Source organism: Carassius auratus, unplaced genomic scaffold (genome assembly GCF_003368295.1).
Source record: "Carassius auratus strain Wakin unplaced genomic scaffold, ASM336829v1 scaf_tig00043656, whole genome shotgun sequence".
In the NCBI taxonomy this organism is placed as follows: domain Eukaryota; kingdom Metazoa; phylum Chordata; class Actinopteri; order Cypriniformes; family Cyprinidae; genus Carassius; species Carassius auratus.
The window spans coordinates 12,364-36,853 of NW_020526785.1; the positions used below are offsets into that span (position 1 = coordinate 12,364).

At 41.2% G+C, this 24,490-nt stretch overlaps 1 protein-coding gene, 1 long non-coding RNA gene and 1 pseudogene across 2 annotated transcripts; all 3 read right to left on the reverse strand.

Annotated features, from left to right (window-relative positions):
- Positions 1–515: 515 nt before the first annotated feature.
- On the reverse strand, positions 516–18,092 carry LOC113086625 (ribonuclease inhibitor-like; annotated as a pseudogene).
- Positions 18,093–18,111: 19 nt separating this feature from the next.
- Positions 18,112–21,359, reverse strand: LOC113086627 (uncharacterized). The gene is made up of 3 exons (XR_003284943.1): positions 21,192–21,359; positions 20,139–20,312; positions 18,112–18,401 (listed from the first exon to the last, which is right to left on the reverse strand). It is a non-coding gene; the product is annotated as an uncharacterized LOC113086627 (long non-coding RNA).
- On the reverse strand, positions 21,358–24,490 carry LOC113086628 (ribonuclease inhibitor-like). Its single transcript, XM_026255470.1, has 8 exons — positions 24,463–24,490; positions 24,312–24,366; positions 23,953–24,123; positions 22,590–22,763; positions 22,267–22,437; positions 21,928–22,098; positions 21,585–21,739; positions 21,358–21,365 (listed from the first exon to the last, which is right to left on the reverse strand). Exons 1-8 carry the CDS (start codon positions 24,488–24,490, stop codon positions 21,358–21,360), a joined length of 933 nt encoding a protein of 310 aa, XP_026111255.1.

A 24,490-nucleotide genomic window follows, 5' to 3' on the forward strand; every position in this document is an offset into this window, starting at 1 on the left:
ATTTAATAAAGCTATTGTTGTAGTTGCATGGTTTCTATCCTCATCTTCTTTGTGTTCAACATTTTATCAATCGAGTGATTTCCCTCATACCAGTTTAGCACAAACCAAGCCTGATTCAATGATTTGACTCTGATTTTATGTCAGTTGCAGTGTTAATTATCAACACAAAGATTAAACAAATACTAACACCCAAACCTAAACCAAACATTTCCATTATTATTGCCTTGATAGCACATCCTGATAGCATTACTGTTTGTCGTGACTAAATATCATCTATGATTTATTCTGAAGTCCAAATTCTTTTGACAGGTGACTGTGAGATGAATGAAATTAGCTGTGGGGCAAGGTTTGTGCTTTACTAGTTTGGTGAAACAAGCTAATTAATTTTAAATTGTTGTTCTGACACAAGAACTCGATTTAATAAAGATTAATGAAAATGTTCCTTTCACAAATATTTTAAAGACTTCCCATGCATGAGGTATAGGTAGATCTCTATTCCACAAAGTGCTGTTTACTCACCTCAGTTCACAGCCTGATTCTTTTAGCACCTCAGTGAGCTGCTTCTTTTGAGTTTCCTATTTTATTGTTACTTAGATCAAGCTCTTTTAGAAAATGTAATGATGTCTTCTTATCCAAAGACTGAGCCAAACAAGCAACATCTGTAATGCCACAGTCATTTAGACTAGAAGGAGTCAGACAGACAGAGAAAGAGAAGTCTTCAAAACAAATAGTTCAATAATAAACAACTTTCAATAAATACAATGTAAACTCAGGCTCTTCACAAAATACTGAGTATAAAATATCTTGTTTTAAAATGATCGTTACTCATTTTGACTAATATATAGAGCTCCTCACCTCAGTCTCTCCAGTTTACAGTCTGTATTCTTCAGTATGTCACACAAGCGATTCACTCCTGTGTTTTCTATTTTATTCCCACTGAGGTCCAGTTCTCTCAGGTGTGATGGGTTTAATTTCAGAGCTGAAGTCAGGATGAGACACTGTTTCTCTGTAATACTGCATCCACACAGACTGAAGACAAAAAAAAAAAAAAAAAAACACAGAAAAAGAAAAAAAGGCTCAGATCTTTGAGTACATATGTCATACATCATTAAACCTAGGGTATTATTTCATGGAGAAAGATTTGATTGTCCCAAACCATCCAGAACCAGTGCCTGGAATCAGTGTCTCAATTCAAATACCTCTGATATCTGATAAGAGATCCAAACCAGAAATTATGGCCACGATAGCCCAGACTACAATAGCACTTAAAGACTAAAGCCAATATAAAGGGACAAGAACATCAACCTTAAATTAAATCTAGGCATATTCATGTTCCAGTTATTTTTTTCTTCCTGTATGTAAATCATGGACACTGACACATGAACTAGAGAAGACAACTCAGGCTGTGGAAATTCAATGCTGTCTAAAGTTTATGGGCATTAGCTATTATGACCATATGGCTAACGTGGAAGTGCAAAATTACTATTCTGTAGCTATTTTGGAATGTTACTAACGCTAGTTTTCCAAGTTTGCATTGTGGGTTCATCAGTAGGTCACTGATGTTTTTCACTCCAGAGTATCCTAGTTGATTTCCACTGAGGTCCAGCTCTCTCAGATGTGATGGGTTTGATTTCAGAGCTGAAGTCAGTGCAGAACATCCTTCATCTGTCATTTCACAACTTCTGAACCTAAATTCGGAACAATGAGACAAAAAAAAAAAAAAAAAACCCTCTTCAATCTTATTCATTTAAATACCACAAACATTTATTTTGTATTGTATGCAAATGTTCCTCACCTCAGTCTCTCCAGTTTACAGTGTGAATCCTTCAGTACGTCACATAAGTGATTCAACCCTGTCTTATTAATCTGATTCACACTGAGGTTCAGTTCTCTCAGATGTGATGGGTTTGATTTCAGAGCTGAAGTCAAGCTGAGACAATATTTCTCTGTAATACTGCATTTACACAAACTGAAGACAGAAAAAGGAAAATGGGTTAATCTACAATGACCACCTTACTGAAGTGTTACAGCATGTAATTAAAAACAGCTAGTATAAACTAAAAGGCAAATTCCAGACGCTGTAGTGCTATAAACACTATTATTTTTGGCTCCAATGGTTTCAAATAACCAACAGAATTATAAACTTGAATCACACTGTAACTTCTATACAGCATAAAATTGCATACTTGAGTATTTCCAGCTTGCATTTTGGGTTCATCAGTAGATCACTGATGTTTTTCACTCCAGAGTCTCCTATTTCATTTCCACTCAGGTCCAGTTCTCTCAGATGTGATGGGTTTGATTTCAGAGCTGAAGTCACAGCAGAACATCCTTCATCTGTTATTTCACATCCACTGAACCTACATTCAGAGAAATTAGATTACAATACAACTCATTATCTTTTTCCTTAAATACCAATATATGTATATATATATATATATATATATATATATATATATATATATATATATATATATATATATATATGTGTGTATATATATATATATATGTATGTATGTATGTATGTATGTATTTATATATATATATTAGAGGTGGGCATAGATTAATTTTTTTAATCTAGATTAATCTCACTGTGATCTTGAAATTAATCTAGATTAAAATGGCTCATTCGAATTCTGCCGAAGGCATTCAGAATATGTGTTACCCAAATAAAATTGACAAACGGTAAGTCTTTGAGAAGGGTTTTATCAAGCTAGGTGGTGCATTAGAAAAGGGGCTCATCTCCTGTTTCCAAAATGCATCACAAAGTGCTTGAAAAAGCTGTAAACTAATTCCACATTGCACAAGGTGCAAACAACATTACTCCTGTTTCACACGAATGTTTAAGTTTTTTTTTTTTTTTAAGTTTGTAGGTGTCAAGGTACAGAAACCAAATAATAGCACTGGATAGTCTTCAATGTAAAAATGAAATATACAATCAAACCTACATTTATTCAGACACCTTCAACATTTCTCACATTATTACAGTTTTGCTATATATATCAAAAATTATATCTGGTTTCTGAATAATTTTTGGTTTGACTGTTAAAACTACAAAGAAATTCAGTCAAGAGCAGTGAGTGATTTTCATTTTCATTTTCTTGGATTAACATTACAGCAGCCAGTCGCTAAATTAGGCGCGGTCCCTTTAAGAGATGATGAACACATCCAATATAATACACATCCCATTTTTTTCCTCAACTGTTTACTTTCACTTAAAAAATAACTGACAGTTTTTTCGAGCATAATTTCCAAGGTGGATATTTTGACATATTTTGTATGTATTTGTCGGCACAAGAGAAAAAATAAGCAAATTCGATGTTCTAGTGTTTTGAGACGCCTTTCTCTGCGCGAGCCCTGAACACCAGAACACCGTGGTGTTGAATTGGGCTCTTTCACATCTTTTTGTTTGTTAAAACTGCGATTTGCATTTGTTCGTTCGGGTGCAGGAGGAACTTCGAGGTGAACTTCGCAGAAGAGAGCTCGGTTCAGTGTCGCTGTCCGTGATACGCGGCTCTCTCTCTCGTGCGCACCTAACGGCACGCGCTACTCCGTTCAGCTTTTCCGCGTCTTGTGTTTGGATGCTTTAATGTTTAAATCGACAAGCAAGCGGTACGGCTTAACAACACGTGAGAAAGATAAGCTTTCGTGACGATGCGCAGCAGTGGCCCGTCAACTGTCCTGAGCATCTTTTTAGGCTGTCCTCAGCGAGTCATTTATATAAAATATCAAGGGTGAAAGTCATCATAGCTTGCTTAGTATAGACCCAGCTCCCAACCCAACTTTGAGAATAGATTAACGGCGATATTTTTTTTATCGCCCGATAAGAGTCTCGCGTTAACGCAGCACGTTAACAGCGATAACGGCCCACCACTAATATATATATATATATATATTAGGGGTGTAACGATACGCGTATTCGTATTGAACCGTTCGGTACGAGGCTTTCGGTTCGGTACGCGGTACGCATTATGTACCGAACGGTTCGTTGGACTAATTAATTATATTTGCAAAATAAATAAAAAATTGTGAAATATAATGATATGCGTTCAACAAGGTAGCTCAATAACCCAAACGACGTAACAGGCAACGCCCCTGACACCCCCGAAGAAAAAAAAACACCAACTTTATATGTTATATAGGCTACTCAGTCAGGCGCTCGCTCACTCAGTACGCGCTGAAGGCTCGTTGCAAAATGGCCAATGCGTTTAACAGACCAGAAATATAAGATCCTCCAATAACCAACAGGTCTGGTGTTTGGGTGCACTTTACCAATCGATCGGGGCATCCGAGCAAGCACGGAAATCAAAATGGACTAGTACTGTACTGTATCGGAATTTCCTGAGCAGTACGATACAATTAACAGGCCTGCACGTTATTAGATAGAACAACTGTTATAAATAGAACGTATGCACGGGCAGTTTTGAAAACTCCACCTACTTTGCTCTTGGCATAGTGCAGCCCAAATCGCGTTGTATCTGAAGGGCAGCGCTGAGCCCAGGGTCCAGCGCCGCGCGTACTGAGTGAGCGAGCGCGCTCTGTAGTGGAAAACGCAGGTTTTAAGAATATGCTTAATGTAATTGAGCCCCGTTACAATATTCCTTCACGAGCTCATTTCAGCCAGACCGTAATTCCTGCTTTGTGCCAAAAAACAAAAGCCCTATAGAGAACCAATTGAGTAAAAACACACTCAATATAAAGAGTTATAGAGTTCCATATAAAAAGTTACATCTTTGTATTTGTTCATAACTACTACAACAATAATATAAAATTTTCATTTTTTTTTTTATAAGGAGCTGTTTTTGTTTTATACAGTATGTTACTAAGAAAACACCATAGAAGATGGGTAAAGAATAGCTCCATCATTGTTCAATGTAAAAAAAAACATACTTTGTTAGTTTTAATAAATATATATTTTTTTTAAATCAAGGAAATGTATCTGCCAATTTTTTCTTTTTGCTGTATCTAAAACGTACCGAACCGTACCGAACCGAACCGAGACACCAGTGAATCGTATCGAACCGAACCGTGAATTTTGTGAACCGTTACACCCCTAATATATATATATATATATATATATATACACACACACATATACACACTATGATGACTTTCAACTTGATATTTTTTTATAACCGACTGGCTGAGGGCAGCCTAAAAAGATGCTCAGGACAGTTGAAGGGCCACTGCTGCACATCGTTACGAAAGCATATCTTTTTCACATGTTTTTAAGCCTTACCGCTTGTCGATTTAAACATTAAAGCATCCAAAAACAAGACGCGGAAAAGCTGAACAGAGTAGCCGGTTACTCGCGCTGTGTTCGGTGCGGAGAGAGAGAAAGCGAGAGCCGCGTATCACGGACAGCGACACTGAACCGAGCTCTCTTCTGTGAAGTTCTCCTCGAAGTCCCTCCCGCACCTGAACAAAGCAGTTTGAACAAACAAAAAGATGTGAAAGAGCCCAATTCAGTACTGGCGGTGTTCTGGTGTTCAGGGCTCACGCAGAGAAAGGCGTCAAAACACTTGAACATCGAATTTGCTTATTTTTGCTCTTGTGTCGACAAATACATACAAAATAATAATATGTCAAAATATCCACCTTGGAAATTATGCTCGAAAAAACTGTCAGTTATTTCTTAAGTGAAAGTAAACAGTTGAGGAAAAAAATGGGATGTGTATTATATTGAATGCGTTCATCGACTCTTAAAGTGACCGCGCCTAATTTAGCTGCTGGCTGCTGTAATGTTAATCCAAGAAAATGAAAGAAAATCACTCACTGCTCTTGACTGAATTACTTTGTAGTTTTAAGAGTCAAACCAAAAATTATTCAGACACCAGATATAATTTTTGATATATATAGCAAAACTGTAATAATGTGAGAAATGTTGAAGGTATCTGAATAAATGTAGGTTTGATTGTATATTTAATTTTTACATTGAAGACTATCCAGTGCTATTTTACATTTAATTATTTGGTTTCTGTACCTTGACACCCAGCGCCGCCGCTCCCACCACGCGCATCACGCACTGTGCGTAGGGCACCAAGTGCTGAGGGGGCACCAAAAATAGCCTAATGAATTTTTTTTTTTTAAATGACAGTATTATGGGTACAAGAAAGATATTTAATAATTGCTCTAGTCTAGTCTAGAAAGTACCACCCCCCATGCCGGATGGTCCGTTCCGGTTGTTCGCGCGAACTTTTTTTTTTTATCTCGGGGTCGGGGTGGAGGGCATCATAAAGGAATTATGCTTAGGGCACCAAAATGGCAAGCAGCGGCACTGTTGACATCTACCAACTTGAAAAAAACATTGGTAAACATTGGTGTGAAACAGGCGTAAGGTTGTTTGCACCTTGTCCAATGTGGAATAAGTTTACAGCTTTTTCAAGCACTTTGTGATGCATTTTGGAAACAGGAGATGAGCCCCTTTTCTAATGCACCACCTAGCTTGATAAACCCCTTCTCAAAGACTTAGGGCCCTATCTTGCACCCAGCGCAATTGACTTTGTACACAGACGCATGTGTCATTCCTATTTTGCACCCGCGCAAAGCGCGCTTTTCCCTCCACAGAAGCACGTCGCTAAACTAGTGAATGAACTTGCGCTCCCTGGGCGGTTCAGCGCAAAAAAGGAGGCGTGTTCCGGCGCAAACAATCCCTGGTGCTATTTTGCTGTTCCATTAAACAATTGCGCCACTGACCAGAAAAAACCTAGTCTAAAGTCAGTGGCGCGTTGCGCGTTGTTCATTATGCTATTTTAAGGGCGCATGCTTGACCATAATGTATAGCGTGCACAACGCGCATACACTTTGCTCATGTAATCTACACAGATGCAACAGTTATATTTGCAAATCATTAATTGTTACACTAAAAAAATATTAACACATGAGATGACGGAAATCATTGTGGTGTGCCACGAAGATGTGAAAAAATAGGCATAAATCTAGCTTACAAATTATTCAGGCTAATTGTAGTAAATACAACACAACTTCTCTGTCTTTCACTGCTCTTACAAGAACATCAGTCTCCTCGGCTGTGAACCGCTCCTGGCGTGCGCCTGGTAAATACGCCATAATACTAGCAATCCATAATGGAACTTGCGCACCTGCTTTTAAAGGGAATGTTGGATGACGCTCTGATTGGTTTATTTCACGTTATGCCCAAACCACACCTATGAAAAATGAAGCTACTTCAGACCAACCCATTTTAGATTTTCGCCGGGCGCAAGAGCCATTTATCCCGCCGGGAAAATAGCAACAGCGCCGAGACCCGCCCACAAAGTTACTTGCGCTTCGCGCTTTGACACTTGTGTTTCAGATCGTTAAAATAGGGCCCTTACTGTTTGTCAATTTTATTTGGGTAACACATATTCTGAATGCCTTCGGCATAATTTGAATGAGCCATTTTAATCTAGATTAATCTAGATTAATTTCAAGATCACAGTGAGATTAATCTAGATTAAAATTAATCTATGCCCACCTCTAATATAAATATATATAATTTTAATAAATATATAATTTGTTTATTTATTTATTTTTGTTCTGTATGCATGTTCCTCACCTCAGTCTCTCCAGTTTACTGTGTGAATACCTCAGTATGTCGCATAAGTGATTTACTCCTGTATTTATTTTATTTCCACTGAGGTCCAGTTCTCTCAGGTGTGATGGGTTTGATTTCAGAGCTGAAGTCAGGGTGAGACACTGTTTCTCTTTAATACTGCATCTACACAGACTGAAGACAGAGAGAGAACAGACATTGAATCAAACTGATTTATTGAATCAAACTGATTTATTTTTTATTGATTTATTTTTTAGATAGCCTATCTATGTTTTCAGTTTTGAATCTTGTGCTGTCTTAAATTACAGAAATAATCATATCTATATTTGGATATCAAACCACTTTATGGTGGATAGAGAAGTTAAGATAAGTAATAGCATGCAGTCTTCCTGCAAATTAAAGCTATAGGTCAGAATTCGGCTAGGTTTACTTTTCTGGCACAGGCAAGATGATCCAGATATAACATCATATCTGATATGATTTGTCATCTTTTTCATTATATTGTGTTTTGTTTAATATGTGGTTTACACTATTAAAAGTTACAATAAACGATGTAAAATACTCACATCACCGTTTTGAGTTGACTGTGTTTATCCCGCAGTAGAGCAGCGATCTGATTCACTTGTGTGTCTCCTAGTTTAACATCACTCAGATTCAACTCTTTTACCAGCAACAGGTTTTTACCCACAAGTCCAGGCACATATTTAGAAGCCCTTTCTGCATCCGGACTCAAAAACCTGCAGAATTTGAAGCAGGATGCAATTCAGTACGTCTCGGTTACGTACGTAACCCTCGTTCCCTGATGGAGGGAACGGAGACGTTATGTCGACCGACAAATGGGGTCTCACTTGGGAGGCCAATCATCTCTGATTTAAGAGAAAACGCCAATGAAATTGGCAAGTGGATTAACACACCTGAGCCACTCCCCGTGCCAGCGGGTATAAATAGGGCGACAGGTGCATCCACTCATTAGGTTTTACGCTGAGGAGCCGAGAACGTGTCCCGGCAACAGCGAATGGTTCAAGGTTGTGGCATGGGGACATAACGTCTCCATTCCCTCCATCAGGGAACGAGGGTTACGTACGTAACCGAGACGTTCCCTATCTGTCGGTCACTACGAGTTATGTCGACCGACAAATGGGGTCCTATGGAAAACGCCATAACCTGAACCTCGTCACAACCCTGTGGCGCTGCAATTGTTGACAAGCCCTGGCGTGCCACAAAAGCTACGCTTAAGGTCGTAACCTTCCCAAAGCCCCAGCGCAAATTCACTGACCTTGGTACCGAAGGGGCCAAAGGGTGAGTACATCGCTGCTGGAGAAGGCCATGCTGCTGTTCCGCCCACATAAAGTAAATGGAAGGGATTTCAACCTTCGGTGAAAGACAGCTTCAAATCTTCCCTATTTGTTCTTTCAGCTGGCAAGACAATGGGGAAGCGAGCCTTTAGGAAAGGCCGCTACGGAGACCACATCCTACCTGTAGGGAGGTGACATGTGGATATACCGATATGGACTGACCCAGGGGGCAGTACTACATATGGAAGGGGTCTCTGAGGCAGGTCCTACCTTGGAGTAGGGATGGAACGGCTGCCAGAAGAGACTGACAGAACGGTCTGTCAAGGGAAGACATGGGTTTGCCAAGAGGGAAACCTTACCGTGGAAGAATACACATATGGGATTACCCGTAGGGAACCCAGCCATATGGACACCTAGCCCAGTACAGGGGCTGACCGAACTCCGGGCATGCTAACGCCAGTACTGGGCCTGGCGACAGACCGCTCCGCCAAGTCTGACGCCGAGGGTGCTGGAGGATGCTCGACCAGGGTACGCCAACCGGGGAACTCTACTGGGAGAAGAAGGCGCTCACATCCCCGTGTTAGGGGGAATGGCGCAGCAAGCGAGACACCCAGCCAGCCCTTCCCGCCAATTACCTGTTACCCAACACACGGGAAGAAACTGGCTCTACACGGAGGTTGTAAAACCTCGCAAAGGTGTTAGGTGTCGCCCAGCCCGCAGCTCGACAGATGTCTGCCAGAGAGGCGCCGTGCGCCAATGCATAGGAGGAGGCCACACTCTGTGTGGAGTGGGCCCTCTCCCCCAGGGGGCACGGCTCACCTTGGGAATGGTAAGCCAAGGCGATGGCGTCCACTATCCAGTGGGCCAACCTCTGCTTAGAGACAGCCTTCCCTTTCTGCTGACCTCCAAAGCAGACCAGGAGCTGCTCAGAGCTTCTAAAGCTCTTGGTGCGGTCCACGTATATGCGAAGCGCTCTTACGGGACACAGCAACGACAAGGCTGGATCTGCCTCCTCCAGGGGCAGTGCTTGCAGGTTCACCACCTGGTCTCGGAAGGGAGTGGTGGGAACCTTGGGCACGTATCCAGGCCGGGGTCTCAGGACAACGTGAGAGTAGGCCGGCCCGAACACAAGGCACTCTTCACTTACCGAAAATGCTTGGAGGTCCCCGACCCTCTTGATGGAAGTGAGCGCGATCAGGAGCGCTGTCTTGAGAGACAGGAACTTAAGCTCGACTGAATCCAGCGGCTCAAAGGGACCCCTCTGAAGTCCCGCCAGGATAACAGAGAGGTCCCAGGAGGGAATCAGGGGTGTCCTAGGAGGATGTAACCTTCTGGCACCCCTCAGGAACCTAACGATCAGGTCATGCCTCCCCAGGGACCGGCCGTCCACTGCATCGTGATGTGCTGCAATGGCAGCCACATACACCTTCAGGGTGGAGGGTGACAGCCCACGCTCCAGCCTTTCTTACAGGAAAGAAAGCACGACTCTGACCGGGCATCTCCGGGGGTCTTCTCGGTGAGAAGAACACCAATTCGTGAACAGACTCCACTTCAGAGCATAGGCCTGCCTCGTAGAAGGGGCTCTAGCCTGAGTGATAGTGTCTACCACCGCTGGGGGCAGATCACTTAGGTCTGCCGCGTCCCGTCTAGAAGCCACACGTGGAGGTTCCAGAGATCTGGACGCGGGTGCCAAATGGTGCCAAGCCCCTGAGAGAGAAGGTCTCTCCTCAGGGGGATGCGCCAGGGAGGGGCTGTCACGAGGAGCATGAGTTCCGAAAACCAGGTCCGGGTGGGCCAGTAAGGCGCAACCAACAGGACCTGTTCCTCGTCCTCCCTGACCTTGCACAGAGTCTGTGCGAGCAGGCTCACTGGGGGGAACGCATACTTGCGTAAAGCCCGAGGCCAGCTGTGTGCCAGTGCATCTGTGCCCAGGGGGGCCTGGGACAGGGAATAGTACAGCTGGCAGTGGGAGGACTCGTGGGAAGCAAACAGGTCTACCTGGGCTTCCCCGAATCGACTCCAGATCAGCTGGACCGTCTGGGGATGGAGTCGCCATTCCCCGGGGAAGGTGAGCTGTCGTGAGAGCGCGTCGGCTGCACGATTGAGCTCCCCCGGGATGTGGACAGCGCGAAGCGACTTGAGCCACGTCTGACTCCAGAGGAGGAGATGGCGGGCGAGTTGAGACATGCAACGTGATCGTAGACCGCCCTGTCGGTTGATGTACGAAACAGCTGCAGTGTTGTCCGTGCGGACCAACACGTGCTTGTGCAGCACTAGCGGACGAAACCGTCGCAAGGCTAGATGCACTGCCAGCAACTCCAGGCAGTTGATGTGCCAAAGCAGTCGAGGTCCTGTCCAGGACCCTGAAGCTGCCTGCCCATTGCATGTCGCGCCCCAGCCCGAGTTGGAGGCATCTGTTGTGACAACAACGTGCCGGGACACTTGTTCTAAGGGCACGCCGGCCCGTAGAAAGGCAAGGTCCGACCAGGGGCTGAATAGGCGGCGACACATCAGTGTGACGGTGACACGATGTGTACCGCGGCGCCATGCCCATCTCGGGACTCGGGAGTGTAACCAGTGCTGAAGTGGTCTCATATGAAGCAACCCGAGCGGCGTGACTGCGGCTGCGGATGCCATATGCCCCAGGAGCCTCTGAAAGTGTTTCAGTGGTACCACTGTCCTGCCTCTGAAGGAACTCAGGCAGTTCAGCACTGACTGGGCACGCTCGCTGGTGAGACGTGCCGTCATACTCACCGAGTCTAACTCCATACCGAGATAAGAGATTCTCTGCACAGGGGAGAGCTTGCTCTTCTCCCGGTTGACCTGAAGCCCCAACTGACTGAGGTGCCAGAGCACGAAGTCCCTGTGATCGCACAACTCTTCTCGGGACCGGGCCATAATGAGCCAGTCGTCGAGATAGTTGAGGATCCTGATGCCCACTTCCCAGAGTGGGGCAAGGGCGCCCTCCGCGACCTTCGTGAAGACACGGGGGGACAGGGAGAGCCCGAAGGGGAGGACCTTGTACTGCCATGCCTGACCCTCGAAAGCAAAGCGCAGAAACGGTCTGTGACGAGGGAGGATAGAGACATGAAAGTACGCGTCTTTCAGGTCGATCGCTGCAATCCAGTCCTGGGGCTGGACGCATTTGATAATGCGTTTCTGCGTCAACATCCTGAACGGGAGCTTGTGTAGGGCCCGATTCAAGACTCGCAGATCCAGGATAGGTCGAAGGCCACCGCTTTTCTTGGGCACGATGAAGTAAGGGCTGTAAAACCCCGTCCTCATCTCGGCTGGAGGGACCGGCTCGATTGCATCCTTCGCCAGCAGGACAGCAATCTCCTCGCGCAAGACAGGGGCGTCCTGGACTGCCACCGAAGTCTCGAGAACGCCATTGAACTTGGGGGGTCGCCGGGCGAACTGAATCGCATAGCCGAGTCGGACCGTCCGGATGAGCCAGCGTGACGGGTTGGGCAGCGCAAGCCACGCTCCCAGACTCCGTACAAGTGGCACCAAAGGGACAGTCGACATACCCGCAGTGGTGCAGCGATGGGGAGTCGTGCCGGGAGGCCCAGAAGGCACTGCGTCCTGGGTCATCACAACCACACTCCCCGTGTTCCCGGAGGAACTGGCCAGAGACGCGTGGAGAGGCGTTGCGTCTCCGAACCGCGACCTGTTGGCCGCTGGCGAAAGGGGGCGTCGTGGGTGAGAGTGAGGAAGCTGCGCGTCGCTCATTGTCAGCCCACGAGCCTTGCAACTCGGAGGAAGGAGAATTTGCTCTTTTATTGAAAATGTGGGTGCCACTGGCCGTTCGACCAGTGGCGGAACAGAACAAAACAGAAACTGAGGATTCTCCACCCGGCCCTCCTCCGGGGGAAGGAGTGGCGCTGTCTTCGCCATCTCCTGAAGAGCAGTTCTCCGCATCTCCGAGTTGCCCGTGTCAGGGCCGCTTGGTCGACTTCTTGGAGGACTTCGCAGCCGGGAGTGACACGGGGGGCGCCGCTCTCCTGCGCGGGGCTCGACGCGCCGGCCTCGAAGAACTCTCGGCACGGGGCGGAGCTGGTGTGGAGGACGCAGGGGGGCGCCCACGGCGACGAGCAGGCTGAGGCGCTACCCGCGACGGAACGGTGGCAGCCGGAGAGACACGTCGGGGCAGGATGTGCTGGATGGCCTCAGTCTGCTTCTGTACCGCCGAGAACTGCTGGGCAAAGTCCTCGACAGTGTCGCCGAACAGGCCTGCCTGGGAGATGGGGGCGTCGAGAAAGCGCGCTTTGTCCATGTCCCTCATCTCAGCCAGGTTCAGCCAGAGATGCCGCTCCTGGACCACCAGCGTGGACATCGCCTTCCCGAGGGACCGCGCCGTGACCTTAGTTGCCCGTAAGGCGAAGTCAGTCGCCGTGCGCAGCTCCTGCATCAACCCCGGGTCGGTACCACCCTCGTGCATGGCTTTGAGTGCCTTGGCTTGGTGTACCTGCAGGATAGCCATGGCATGCAGGGCAGAGGCAGCTTGGCCCGCAGCACTGTAAGCCTTGACAGCGAGTGCGGCCGTCAGCTTACAGGCCTTGGACGGGAGGCGCGGACGATTCCTCCAAGTGGCGGCGTTTTGTGGGCACAAGTGCACCGCAACCGCCCTCTCCACCTGGGGAACCTCTACGTACCCCCTGGCTGCCCCGCCATCGAGGGTGGTGAGGATGGAAGAGGGAGAAGAGCGGCTTCTGGCCGTGAAAGGGGCCGTCCACGACTTCGTCACCTCTTCATGCACCTCCGGGAAGAAAGGCACCGGAGCAGAACGAGGTTGTGAGCCGCGTCCCGCGCCGAGAAACCAATCATCCAGCCGTGAGGGCTCGGGACTGGGCGGTGTAGTCACCTCCAGTCCGATACTCACGGCTGCCCGGGCAAGCATGGCCGACAACTCCAAGTCCGATTCGGCAGCAGCGACAACACCCGAGGGGGGCAGCCCCGCCGAACCTTCATCCTCAGAGGTCGATAACCCATCCCCCGATGCAGCAATCGACATCTGGTCTTCGGGCGGCGCACCGAAAGACACGCTGGGACCGCTGTGAGATGGCCCAGCAGAATCAATCGGCAGCTGCACGGGACAGTCGCTGCGTGAGGAGTGAGAGGTCCGTGGGGCGTGGCCCGGCGGAGAAGCTCTCACTGTGATCCTCAGATCTCCCAGAGCGCCAGCCGGCGGCCCTCTGCTCGAGCCAGAGAGACCGGGACGGGTGGCGACAGAGGGGTCTGCTGCACTCCCCTTGAGGAGTGAGAGACGCGATCGCAGCGCTGCCATGTTCATACGCCCACAGTAGACGCATGAATCATCCACGAGCGCAGCCTCAGCGTGTTGGACGCCCAGACACTGCAGACAACGCTCATGACCGTCAACCGAAGACAGGAAACGACCGCATCCAGAAGGACACGGACGAAACGGCATCTTGAAAAAGACGCGAATCGTCCGTAATTTGCTCTTTTAGAACTGTCTCTTTTAGCCGAAGCGCCCAGGGGAATCGCCGTCTCGCAGGGACTCCGCTGTAACGCGCCGTCACACCGACCAGGAACAGTTCAGCAAAAACAAAGATGAATGGCTTTGTAGTGATCTTCTTCATCGACTACTCGGCTCCGAAGCAAAAATCTAATGAGTGGATGCACCTGTCGCCCTATTTATACCCGCTGGCACGGGGAGTGGCTCAGGTGTGTTAATCCACTTGCCAATTTCATTGGCGTTTTCTCTTAAATCAGAGATGATTGGCCTCCCAAGTGAGACCCCATTTGTCAGTCGACATAACTCGTAGTGACCGACAGATAGGGAACTCATATTTTGTGACGTAATGTAAAATACTGCTAAAACTACCAGTAATTATTGTTTTTAATCCTTAAATCTTTAATGTATTGTATATACATTATATAAATTGTTTTATATTGAAAAAAATCTCAAATGGATTTTATTTAGTCTATCAAAATGAAACATCTCTTTCTTTTGTTCGCTACAATAAAATTTTGACTCTGATTAAAAATAAATAAATTATTAAAATAAAATTTTCATTTTACTCACCTGAGTTTTTTGAGTGTGCAGTTTTTATTTTCTAATCCGTTCTGGAGTTTCTTTATTCCTGAATCCTGCAGATTATTGTTGCTCATGTCAAGTTCTTTCAGACTGGAGTTTGATCTCAGGACTGTAGCGAGAACTAAGCAGCTTTCCTCTGTTAGATCACAATTACACAGCCTAAAATGTGACAGGAGGAGAATTTACCAACACAAGGTACTTGATGCCAACATTCAGTGATTACACTTCATCTGATTTAAGATACTGTGAATGTACAATGAATGGAAATAATACTTACTGAAGTTTGTTGAGTCTACAGTGTTTATCCTGCATCAGGGCAGCAAGCTGCTCTACATTCTTTAGTTCTAGTTTATGTTTACTCAGATTCAGCTCTCTTAGGAGTAATGGGTCTTTTATATTGAGAACTCTATTCACATACTGATAAGCTTCAACTGCTGCGGGACTTTGTAAAAACCTGGGAACACCGGATGAATAACAGTAACATTACATGCAATAAGATATTAATATTTTAGAACTAGTTTAATTTTCCATAAACATGGAAAATCACATGATCAAACAGACGTATATTAATAACAGACATGTAACGTGTGTTCCTCAACATGAATGAATAAACAGAACATCTGATTCTCTAGACTTGTGCTTGTCCATGATTTCAGGTTTTCATTATTTTTTTAATATTTATGTTTTTTTGGCAAGTTCAGATCAATATAGTGTCAAACAAAGCCTATGACTGGATAGTGATACAGGCTCTAAATTATTGCAGAATAATGAAAAACAAAGACGCAAGAAAATATACCACTGCTTAACTTGCAATAGGACATTTTTCTGTATGTGCAGCGAAAGAAATACACTCTTAAAAATAAAGTTGCTTAAAGGGTTCTTCACAACGATGCCATAGAATAACCATTTTTGGTTCCACCAAGAACCATTCATTCAAAGGTTCTTTAAAGAACCCTTCTTTCTTACCTTTTTTATAATCTGAAGAACCTTCTTTCGCCACAAAGAACCTTTTTGTGAAACAGAAAGACTCTTAAGATGTTAAAGGTTCTTTATGGAACCATTCAGACAAAAAAGGTGGCATCGTGAAGCACCTTTATTTTTAAGAGTGTAGAGAAGCTGCAAGATCTGATGTGAAATTAAACTTCATCAGCTCCAAATAACCACTAACATATTTGTATTGTTTATTTTTTTTTTAACACTACTGTAACTGAAGTAGAATTTCTAAAAGCCAAACAATCACATGCGTAATTAGCCAATGCCATTATTTTTTTAAGGTTAGTTAATCGATTAACCTTTAACATCCCTTCCAGTCAATCAGTATTTTTCCCCAAGCTGGTAAAAGGCCCTTTAGTCATAACAAAGCTTTAATAGATTTTTTTTTTTTTTTAATGGTTTCATTTTCTAACTGCTACAATGTATTTTAAGAATACTCACCTGAGTTTACACAAATGACCCGGCAGTACATTTACAAGCTCCTTCACTCCTGATTGTCCAGGATCATTTCCTCTGAGATCCAGCTCTATCAGGTGTGAACGATTTGATCTCAGAGCTGAAGCCAGAGCTTTATAACCTTCTTCAGTGATACTGCAGTTTGAGAGTCTACAGAAAATGTAAAAAAAATAATAAACTATATATATATATATATATATATATATATATATATATATATATATATATATATATATATATATATATATATGTGCTGATCAAATTTGTCCAAATAACTAAATAATACAGTACTACATTATTATATTCCTGCCATTCAAGTAATCGTTTGTGTTTCCATGATGTGCGAATGTACCCACTTTAGTATTTCAAGCTTAGATTTCTTCAGTCCCTCACTGATCTCTTTGACTCCTGAGTCCAGCAGACGACTGTTGTTCAAGTCCATCTCTTTCAGGTTGGGTTTGGAGGAGAGAACAGTAGCTAGAACTGAACAGCTTTTCTCTGTCAGCTCACAATTATTCAGCCTTAACACAAAAACATTATTATTTGTTATTATCAGATATTCATATATACTAGGGGTTGCACATTCATTGTCTGGCTATCTGGGACATTGGAATGGAGTAAAAGGTTAAGATAATAACTTTCTCTGTAGTATTATATCACATTGTGAGTTTATATTAGCACCATTTTTGTTTTCTCATGGTAACTGATAGAGCGTTTGGACATGGAAGCAGGACTACGTGACATCAGACGTATCAAACGAATAGAAGGCGCAACAGGATAATAAAGGTTTGAAGGACTTCCACATTTACGCTCTGTTTCCAAATAGTTAAAATGACAAATGAAAGTATTCTCCGAAAGCTCCACAAGACATGTGTGATTATATTACTGGATGCTCGAAACTGAATTTGTGCGCAGATGCGGTACATTTGTCACAGGACGCGTGGTATGACAGTTGTGTCCGACTATATGAACTAGCTGTTTTAAAAACAGTATTTTTATATTTAACATTAGTTTATCAGTATGTTTCAAAGTATATTTTTTCGATTATTGGTGATTCCATAGGCTCTCTCTCATGCACCTGCACAGGTTAAAACACCAAATAGTTATGCAATGACAAGAACAAAGAGTCTCTCTCTTGCTCCACACATGCACGATAATATCGTGTATCGTCGATCTCACGGGCTCATGATATGATGATTTGAAAAATTACCATATCGCCCAACACTAGTTACCATAATTTCCTTAAATCACAGAAGTTTGCAGAGACACACTTAATAGATTAGAAAATGTGTATTGTCTAAAATCATAATCCCTTACTTTATTTTCTCCACTATGCAATGAGAGTCCGGCAGAAGTGCAGCGAGTTTCTCCCAGTCAAGGTCTCCAAGTTTAATTGTGCTCTTTCAGAGATTCCGTATTTTAAGATTCAGTTCTTTGAGCAGTAAAGGATTTGTACCCAGAACATTGAAGAGATACTCATATGCTTCATCTGCAGCAGGACTCAAAAAGCTACAGAAATTAGAAGAGAAGTTTAGATTAGATAACTGTTATAATTTGTACCTTTTGCATGTCCCATCCTCATCATGGGTCCAGTGTAATATTTAAGTCAATTGTTATAATTCCATTTAGTTTTACTGAGAAAATACATAATCAGGGAATAAATTAATGAATTATTTAATTAATTATCTATCAAAATTTTAATGATTGTTTGTGTCACAGAATTTGTCAGTCTCATGAAATTCAAGTTTGTGACTGTAGCAACTCCTCTACCTGTTTATCAGTTTCACATCAACTAATCTGCCCAACTTTAATATGTTTCAAACAGCTGACTACATTTCTGTCTCTTGAAGTAATTGAATGCTTTTATTACCTGATTGTTATTGAATTACTCATTGCACCCCCTAGTAATTTGAAGAGCCACTGTAGTCCTAATATTCCAGGATAGTTTCCGGTGAGATCTAGCTTTGTCAGGCATGAAGGGCTTGATCTCAGAACTGAAATCAAGGTTTTGTAATTTTCACCATTGATACCGCAGTCTGAAAGTCTGTAAATGGAAAAAAAGAGATTAATATTAAGTACAGCATGTTCTACTCTAAATAAAATACAAATCCATAAAGCAAAATGTTGCTTTTAAAAAATCTAAACCTAAATAGAAAAATATATTGTCACAAAAACTTCCAAAAAGTGCATTTGTGCCTTCATATTGATATTTGCAAAACAGAAAAAAATAAATGCCATTATAACATCTGCTTATTTTTAGAACCATTTCGTTCCCTGAATTAAAATAAATGTCAAGTAAAATTAAAGAATAATTACCTTAATAAAATTGAATAGAAAACTTAAACTTATTTTATTTGTTGTTTGCTAAAACAACCTTACTTTAAAATTAAAATATTTCAAAGGTAAGTATAGAATAAATACCAATATAAAATGGTAATAAAATTATAATATTATATTAATGATACTAAAGTAAGACTTGTTTAATTTGAATTTCCAAATATTGAACACGATATTTAAAGATAACAATAAGTAGTTAAAAAAATAAAAATAAATTGAAAATACCATTTCACTAGTAGTAGTGTTTCAGTTAATCAAAAATGTATTTACAAAAGTATATTAAAGGGCCCCTTTTATGTTCATTTACAAAGTAATAACTTTCTATGGTATCAGTTTTGCCATATCAGTCCGAGCACAAGTCTGACAGTGATACTCAGGAAGAAGCTTATCATCCTGAGCCACATTCACAAGCATGACTTGTGCAACACATTTCAGAGTGTCAATTATTTTATACGTCCTTTTTATACCTATTTTAGAAGAAGCCGTTAGAAAAGATGTTGAGAACACAGCAGAAGTTATGGCAGTACTACTGAAAAACATTGTTAAAAATACTCAATCTTTAACTAAAAAAACGTAATCGCTGTTCTAATCTAATGTGCTGCTTCACTGTAATGCACACTCGAAGGCTACAGACAGCAGCTCGTACGTCACACGCAGATCACACGTGCACAGAATCATTCAGCGCAGAAATGTACTGTCAAAGTTGTTCTTTGATTTCTCAATAAAATAGCATTGAAACATAAAAGTTCAAGCATATATTTCTTAACTAAATCCCACAATGTCACTACTACTAGAGAGATGCTGCCATGTAGAAATAATTCACTCATGCAATCGCTCTCACTAATGCATTCATATAAATGTAATCTTTACTGTGAGATATAATCTGTGTGAAATAAAGCGAACCAAAGGCAAAAGAACTGATGAAAATGAGCTGTTATAGGAGCAATAGCCATGTGGGCAGCACTGTGTCATTTGCCATAGCTGTGCACAGGGGGTTTGTTACAGCTCCAAACTTATTTTTTCAGTAATGACAAACGATTTCGACTCGACTTTCTTCACATAAAAGTCGACTTAAAAAAAAATCAGAAGTTGTTCAACCTCTAATATATACTCACACATGTATCTCAGAAAAGCTACAAGTGCTCTTTAAATATTGTTGCAGATATAGAATCACAACCCCTAGAGTACATGAAGAGCTAACAAAACTGATCAATGCATTAAAAAACATTTGTACTCAATATTGCTCCCACTGAGTTAGTCTTAAAAAGTGATTACAAAAAAATCAACAGTTTTAAACTCCTTTGCCTTTGTCCATGTAATGATGCAATTAATCAAGCAGGCATGTTCTACTGGATATATTAACTCCCTTTGGCATGGATTTCATGCTTTACAGAATGTTTAAATACACAAATACCTATAAAAAAGGATAATAGAAAATACTCACTTCAGTTTCTCCAATTTGCATTGTGGATTTTCCAAAAGCAAACAAATATTCTGTATTCCTTTGTTTCCTAGTGTATTTCCACTCAGATCCAGCTCTGTCAGGTTTGAAGGATTTGAATTAAATGCTGAAGTCAAAGCAGCACAACCTTCTTCAGTAATACTGTTTTTATTCATCCTGCAGAGAAAGAAAACCAAAAAAAGGAAACATTATTCAATTTATCTTAAGACCTAGTTTTCAGCAATGGCATCTTTGATTGTTGCTGATAACATTGAGCCTCATTCATGAAACAGAAGCAGAATTAATTTTATTTGTAAATAATAAATTGGTCATAAAAGTAAATTGGATTCATGAAAGTGTATTTCTCTGCTTCCAACCACATGTAAATAGTGTTTAAAATTTCCAAACCTTATTTTTTCTTCTGGTGAACCGATGATGTTGCATTTTGATAACATTATTTTAGTATCAAACACTAAGTATTGTGACTCAAGAAAGTGGCTTCAACTCAAGCTCTGATTTACCATCAGGACTACTAGTGCTTAGAAGATAAGTGTGGATTGCAATATACTTGAATTATGTTGGTGGTGTTGAGGAAGTGGACAGATGCCAAAACAGCTGATGATGGAGCAAGGTGAGTGACTGCTTAGGCTACAACAAGTAAACTCAAACTTTATAGTTCACTCCACCTGAAACTGTGATCAGGAATTTAATATAATAACAAAATGAATTAGTTAACCAGTAAGTTAAATTTCAGAAATTTCATTCATTAACAAAAATGAAATCAGCTGCATGAACCACTTTCCTTTTTATTGTAGATGAATTATTCTGAACGCCAGAATTATTGGTCTAAATTTACTCTTATATTTACAGAAGTTTCATGTATGAGACTAGTTTGTAAGCTGCTCTGGATAAAAGTGTCTGTTAAATGAATACATATATTAAAAGAATTAATCATCAACAGTTCATGAAAATGAAACACAAAACGAATATTACATTTGAAAAATATTTTATAAAGACACATAACTGCACAAAAATGAAAATCACATATATACTCACTGAATGATGTTCAGTTTACAATGTTTATCCTCCAGTAGAGCAGCGAGCTGAATCACTTTATGTGTGCTGTCCAATTTATGTTTACTCAGATTCAGTTCTCTCACAAGTAATGGGTTTTTATTCACAACTCTTATCACATACTGACAGGCTTCTTCTGCTTCAGAACTCAGAAACCTGCAGAAGAGAAAATGAAGCAGGATTCAGTTCAGTTCTCACCTTTTAAGGTACAATGACAATCGAAAAAAATGCTTAAATCCCCTGTAGTTTATTATAACAACACTTTAACTTTCATGCAGCAACATATTGTATTTCTGAAATAATATTTATATAATTAAATGAACTGCATACATTTTAAGTATTTCATCACATCTCACCTCAGTGTCTTCAGTTGACAGTTTGGATCCTGTAATAAATCACTGAACTCCTTCACTCCTGATTGTCCAGGATCATTTCCTCTGAGATCCAGCTCTATCAGGTGTGAAGGGTTTGATCTCAGAGCTGAAGCCAGAGCTTTATAACCTTCTTCTGTGATACTGCAGTTAGAGAGTCTAGAAAGGAAATTAAAATGTTACATTGAGCTGATTTAACAGTTATTCTAGAAATGTCTTGACTAATAATAACTGCTAAAAAGAAAAGCTAGTGAATTTTGTTCCTTGTACAAATTAATGTAAAAAAATATGAATATTAGCACAAACAAAATATCCAGACACCTTTAATGTGTTAGAAATCAACTTACTTGAGTTTCTCTAGTTTACAGTTTTCTTTCAGTCCATCAGAGAGCAGCTTCACTCTTAAATCTTGCAGATTATTATTGCTCAGATCAAGATCCCTCAGACTGCTGGAGTCTGAACTGAGAACTGAAGCAAGAGCTGAACAGCTTTCCTCTGTTAGCTCACACTTACAGAGTCTTCAAAAAAACAACAACAAAAAAAAAACAGATTAATAAGAATAATATTAATAATATATATATATATATATATATATATATATATATATATATATATATATATATATATATATAGTATGTGATATGGGATTTTTGTGTTGAGTGTAGCTCTTGGTGAAATGTACTCACTTGAGTATCTTCAGTTCACACACAGGATTCTTCAGTCTCTCACAGATCTCTTTGACTCCTGAGTCCAGAAGACGGCTGTTGTTCAGGTTCATCTCTTTCAGGATGGTTTTGGAGGAGAGAACAGTGGCTAGAACTGAACAGCTATTGTCTGTCAGCCTACAATTGTTCAGCCTAAACACAAAAACAGCATTTTTTTTATTATTCTGCACATTTTCAACATACATCAGACCAATATCTCTTTATATTGGATCACACATGACAGACATTATTTAATAATAAATAAACAAACATTAGCTATAATGTATAAAATAATGTCAACTCACTTAATTTTCTCCACTTTGCTATGAGAGTCAATCAAAAGAGCAGAGAGCTTCTCTCCATCCAGGTCTCCTAATTTATCTTCACTCATATCCAGTTCTGTCAGTAATAATGGACTTTTACCCAGAACTTCAGTGAGATAATCACATGCTTGCTCTGCAGCAGGACTTTTCAAAAATCTAAACAAAATAGATTATCAATTTATATCTCATAATCTTAAAATTGTATGCCTTTTGTAGCCCGATTCCCTTTTAAAGAGTCCAGCTAATGTACGTAAAGATGGTACTCAACCAGAATAATACTTTCACTACTGCCTTCCCCACAGCGACAACATTTGGGGTATTTGCTGCCTTTAACACCTAAGTGGCATTTTAATCAATGTTTGAATTGAGGGGGCAGGGTGCTGATGGGGTCCAGGACCCCTTATAAGCATAGAGAGAATTTGATTTATAGTGTCCATCCAAATAACTGAACTTAATAATTTTAAGACACTCACTTAAGTTTTAGTTTACAGTCTGGTTTTTGTGGTACATCAAGAAGCTCCTTCACTCCTGATTGTCCAGGATCATTTCCTGTGAGATCCAGCTCTATCAGGTGTGAAGGGTTTGATCTCAGAGCTGAAGCCAGAGCTTTATAACCTTCTTCAGTGATACTGCAGTCTGAGAGTCTGTTAAACAAAAATAAGCTGTTTATTGTTTGTTTGGACAAAGATTAGTAGTGGATTTAACATGCATTACAACAAACTACTGAGATCAACGTTAACTAAACCACATTTAAATAATTCAGTTAAGTATTTTATTACGATATTTAAAATAAGTGATGTGTGAAAAAAATAAACTGTCCAAAGTAGTGAAACTGAAATTTAAGTCACTTATTTCATTTTCAATTATTCTGGTTAAAGGAACATTAAAACATGTGTATTATTAACACATTATTCAGAAATTATTTATTCAGAATTATTCTGAATTATTTATTCAGAAAATAAAAATACACACTTGAGTTTCTTCAATCTGCATTGTGGATTTCTCAACAGATGACAGATCTTTTCTATTCCTGAGATCTGTAGTTTATTTCCACTCAGATCCAGCTCTGTCAGGTTTGAAGGATTTAAATTAAATGCTGAAGTCAGAGCAATACAACCTTCTTCTGTAATGCTGTTATTATTCAGCCTGCAGAGAAAGAAAATAAAAACAGAAAACATGATTTAGTTTGTTTTAGCCATAAACAACTAAAATAACAAAGATGCATCTAAATGATGGTTCATCTAATAGCCCTCAAAACTATAAAGAACAGCAATAACAGCATTTGATCAGACTCTAGAAATGATAAGATGCTTTGCAGAGCATATACTCATATAAAAAAACTCACTTCAGTCTGTTGAGTTTACAGTGTTTATCCTGCAGTAGAGCAGCAAGCTTCTTCACATTTGAGTCTTCTAGTTTACTTCCACTCAGATTCAGTTCTCTCAGGAGTAACGGGTTTTTACCCACAACTCTTTCCACATACTGACAGGCTTCATCTGCATCAGGACCCAAAAACCTGCAGAAGAGAAGATAAAACAAGTTAAATTCAATTCACTACTAAAAATATCAGCTAACTTTGTATTATTTTTTTATTATTTTTGATGCAACAGACTGTAATAATTAAATAATATTTCCATAAATAATAATATAAATAAGAATTATTATTATTATTTTTTTATTATTATTTTTTTTACAATATCTTACCTCAGTTTTAGTTTACACACTGGACCCTTTACAGAATCAAGAAGCTCCTTCACTCCTGATTGTCCAGGATCATTTCCTGTGAGATCCAGCTCTATCAGGTGTGAAGGGTTTGATCTCAGAGCTGAAGCCAGAGCTTTATAAGCTTTATAACCTTCTTCAGTGATACTGCAGTTTGACAT

Coding starts and splice junctions, on each gene's coding strand:
- LOC113086628 (XM_026255470.1), bottom strand. CDS start 24,490: ATGTCAAACTGCAGTATCACTGAAGAAG. Junction 22,764..23,952: donor TGTAAACTCAACAGACTGAA/GTGAGTTTTTTT, acceptor TATTTTGTTTAG/ATTTTTGAAAAGTCCTGCTG. Junction 22,438..22,589: donor AGCAAAGTGGAGAAAATTAA/GTGAGTTGACAT, acceptor TTTTGTGTTTAG/GCTGAACAATTGTAGGCTGA.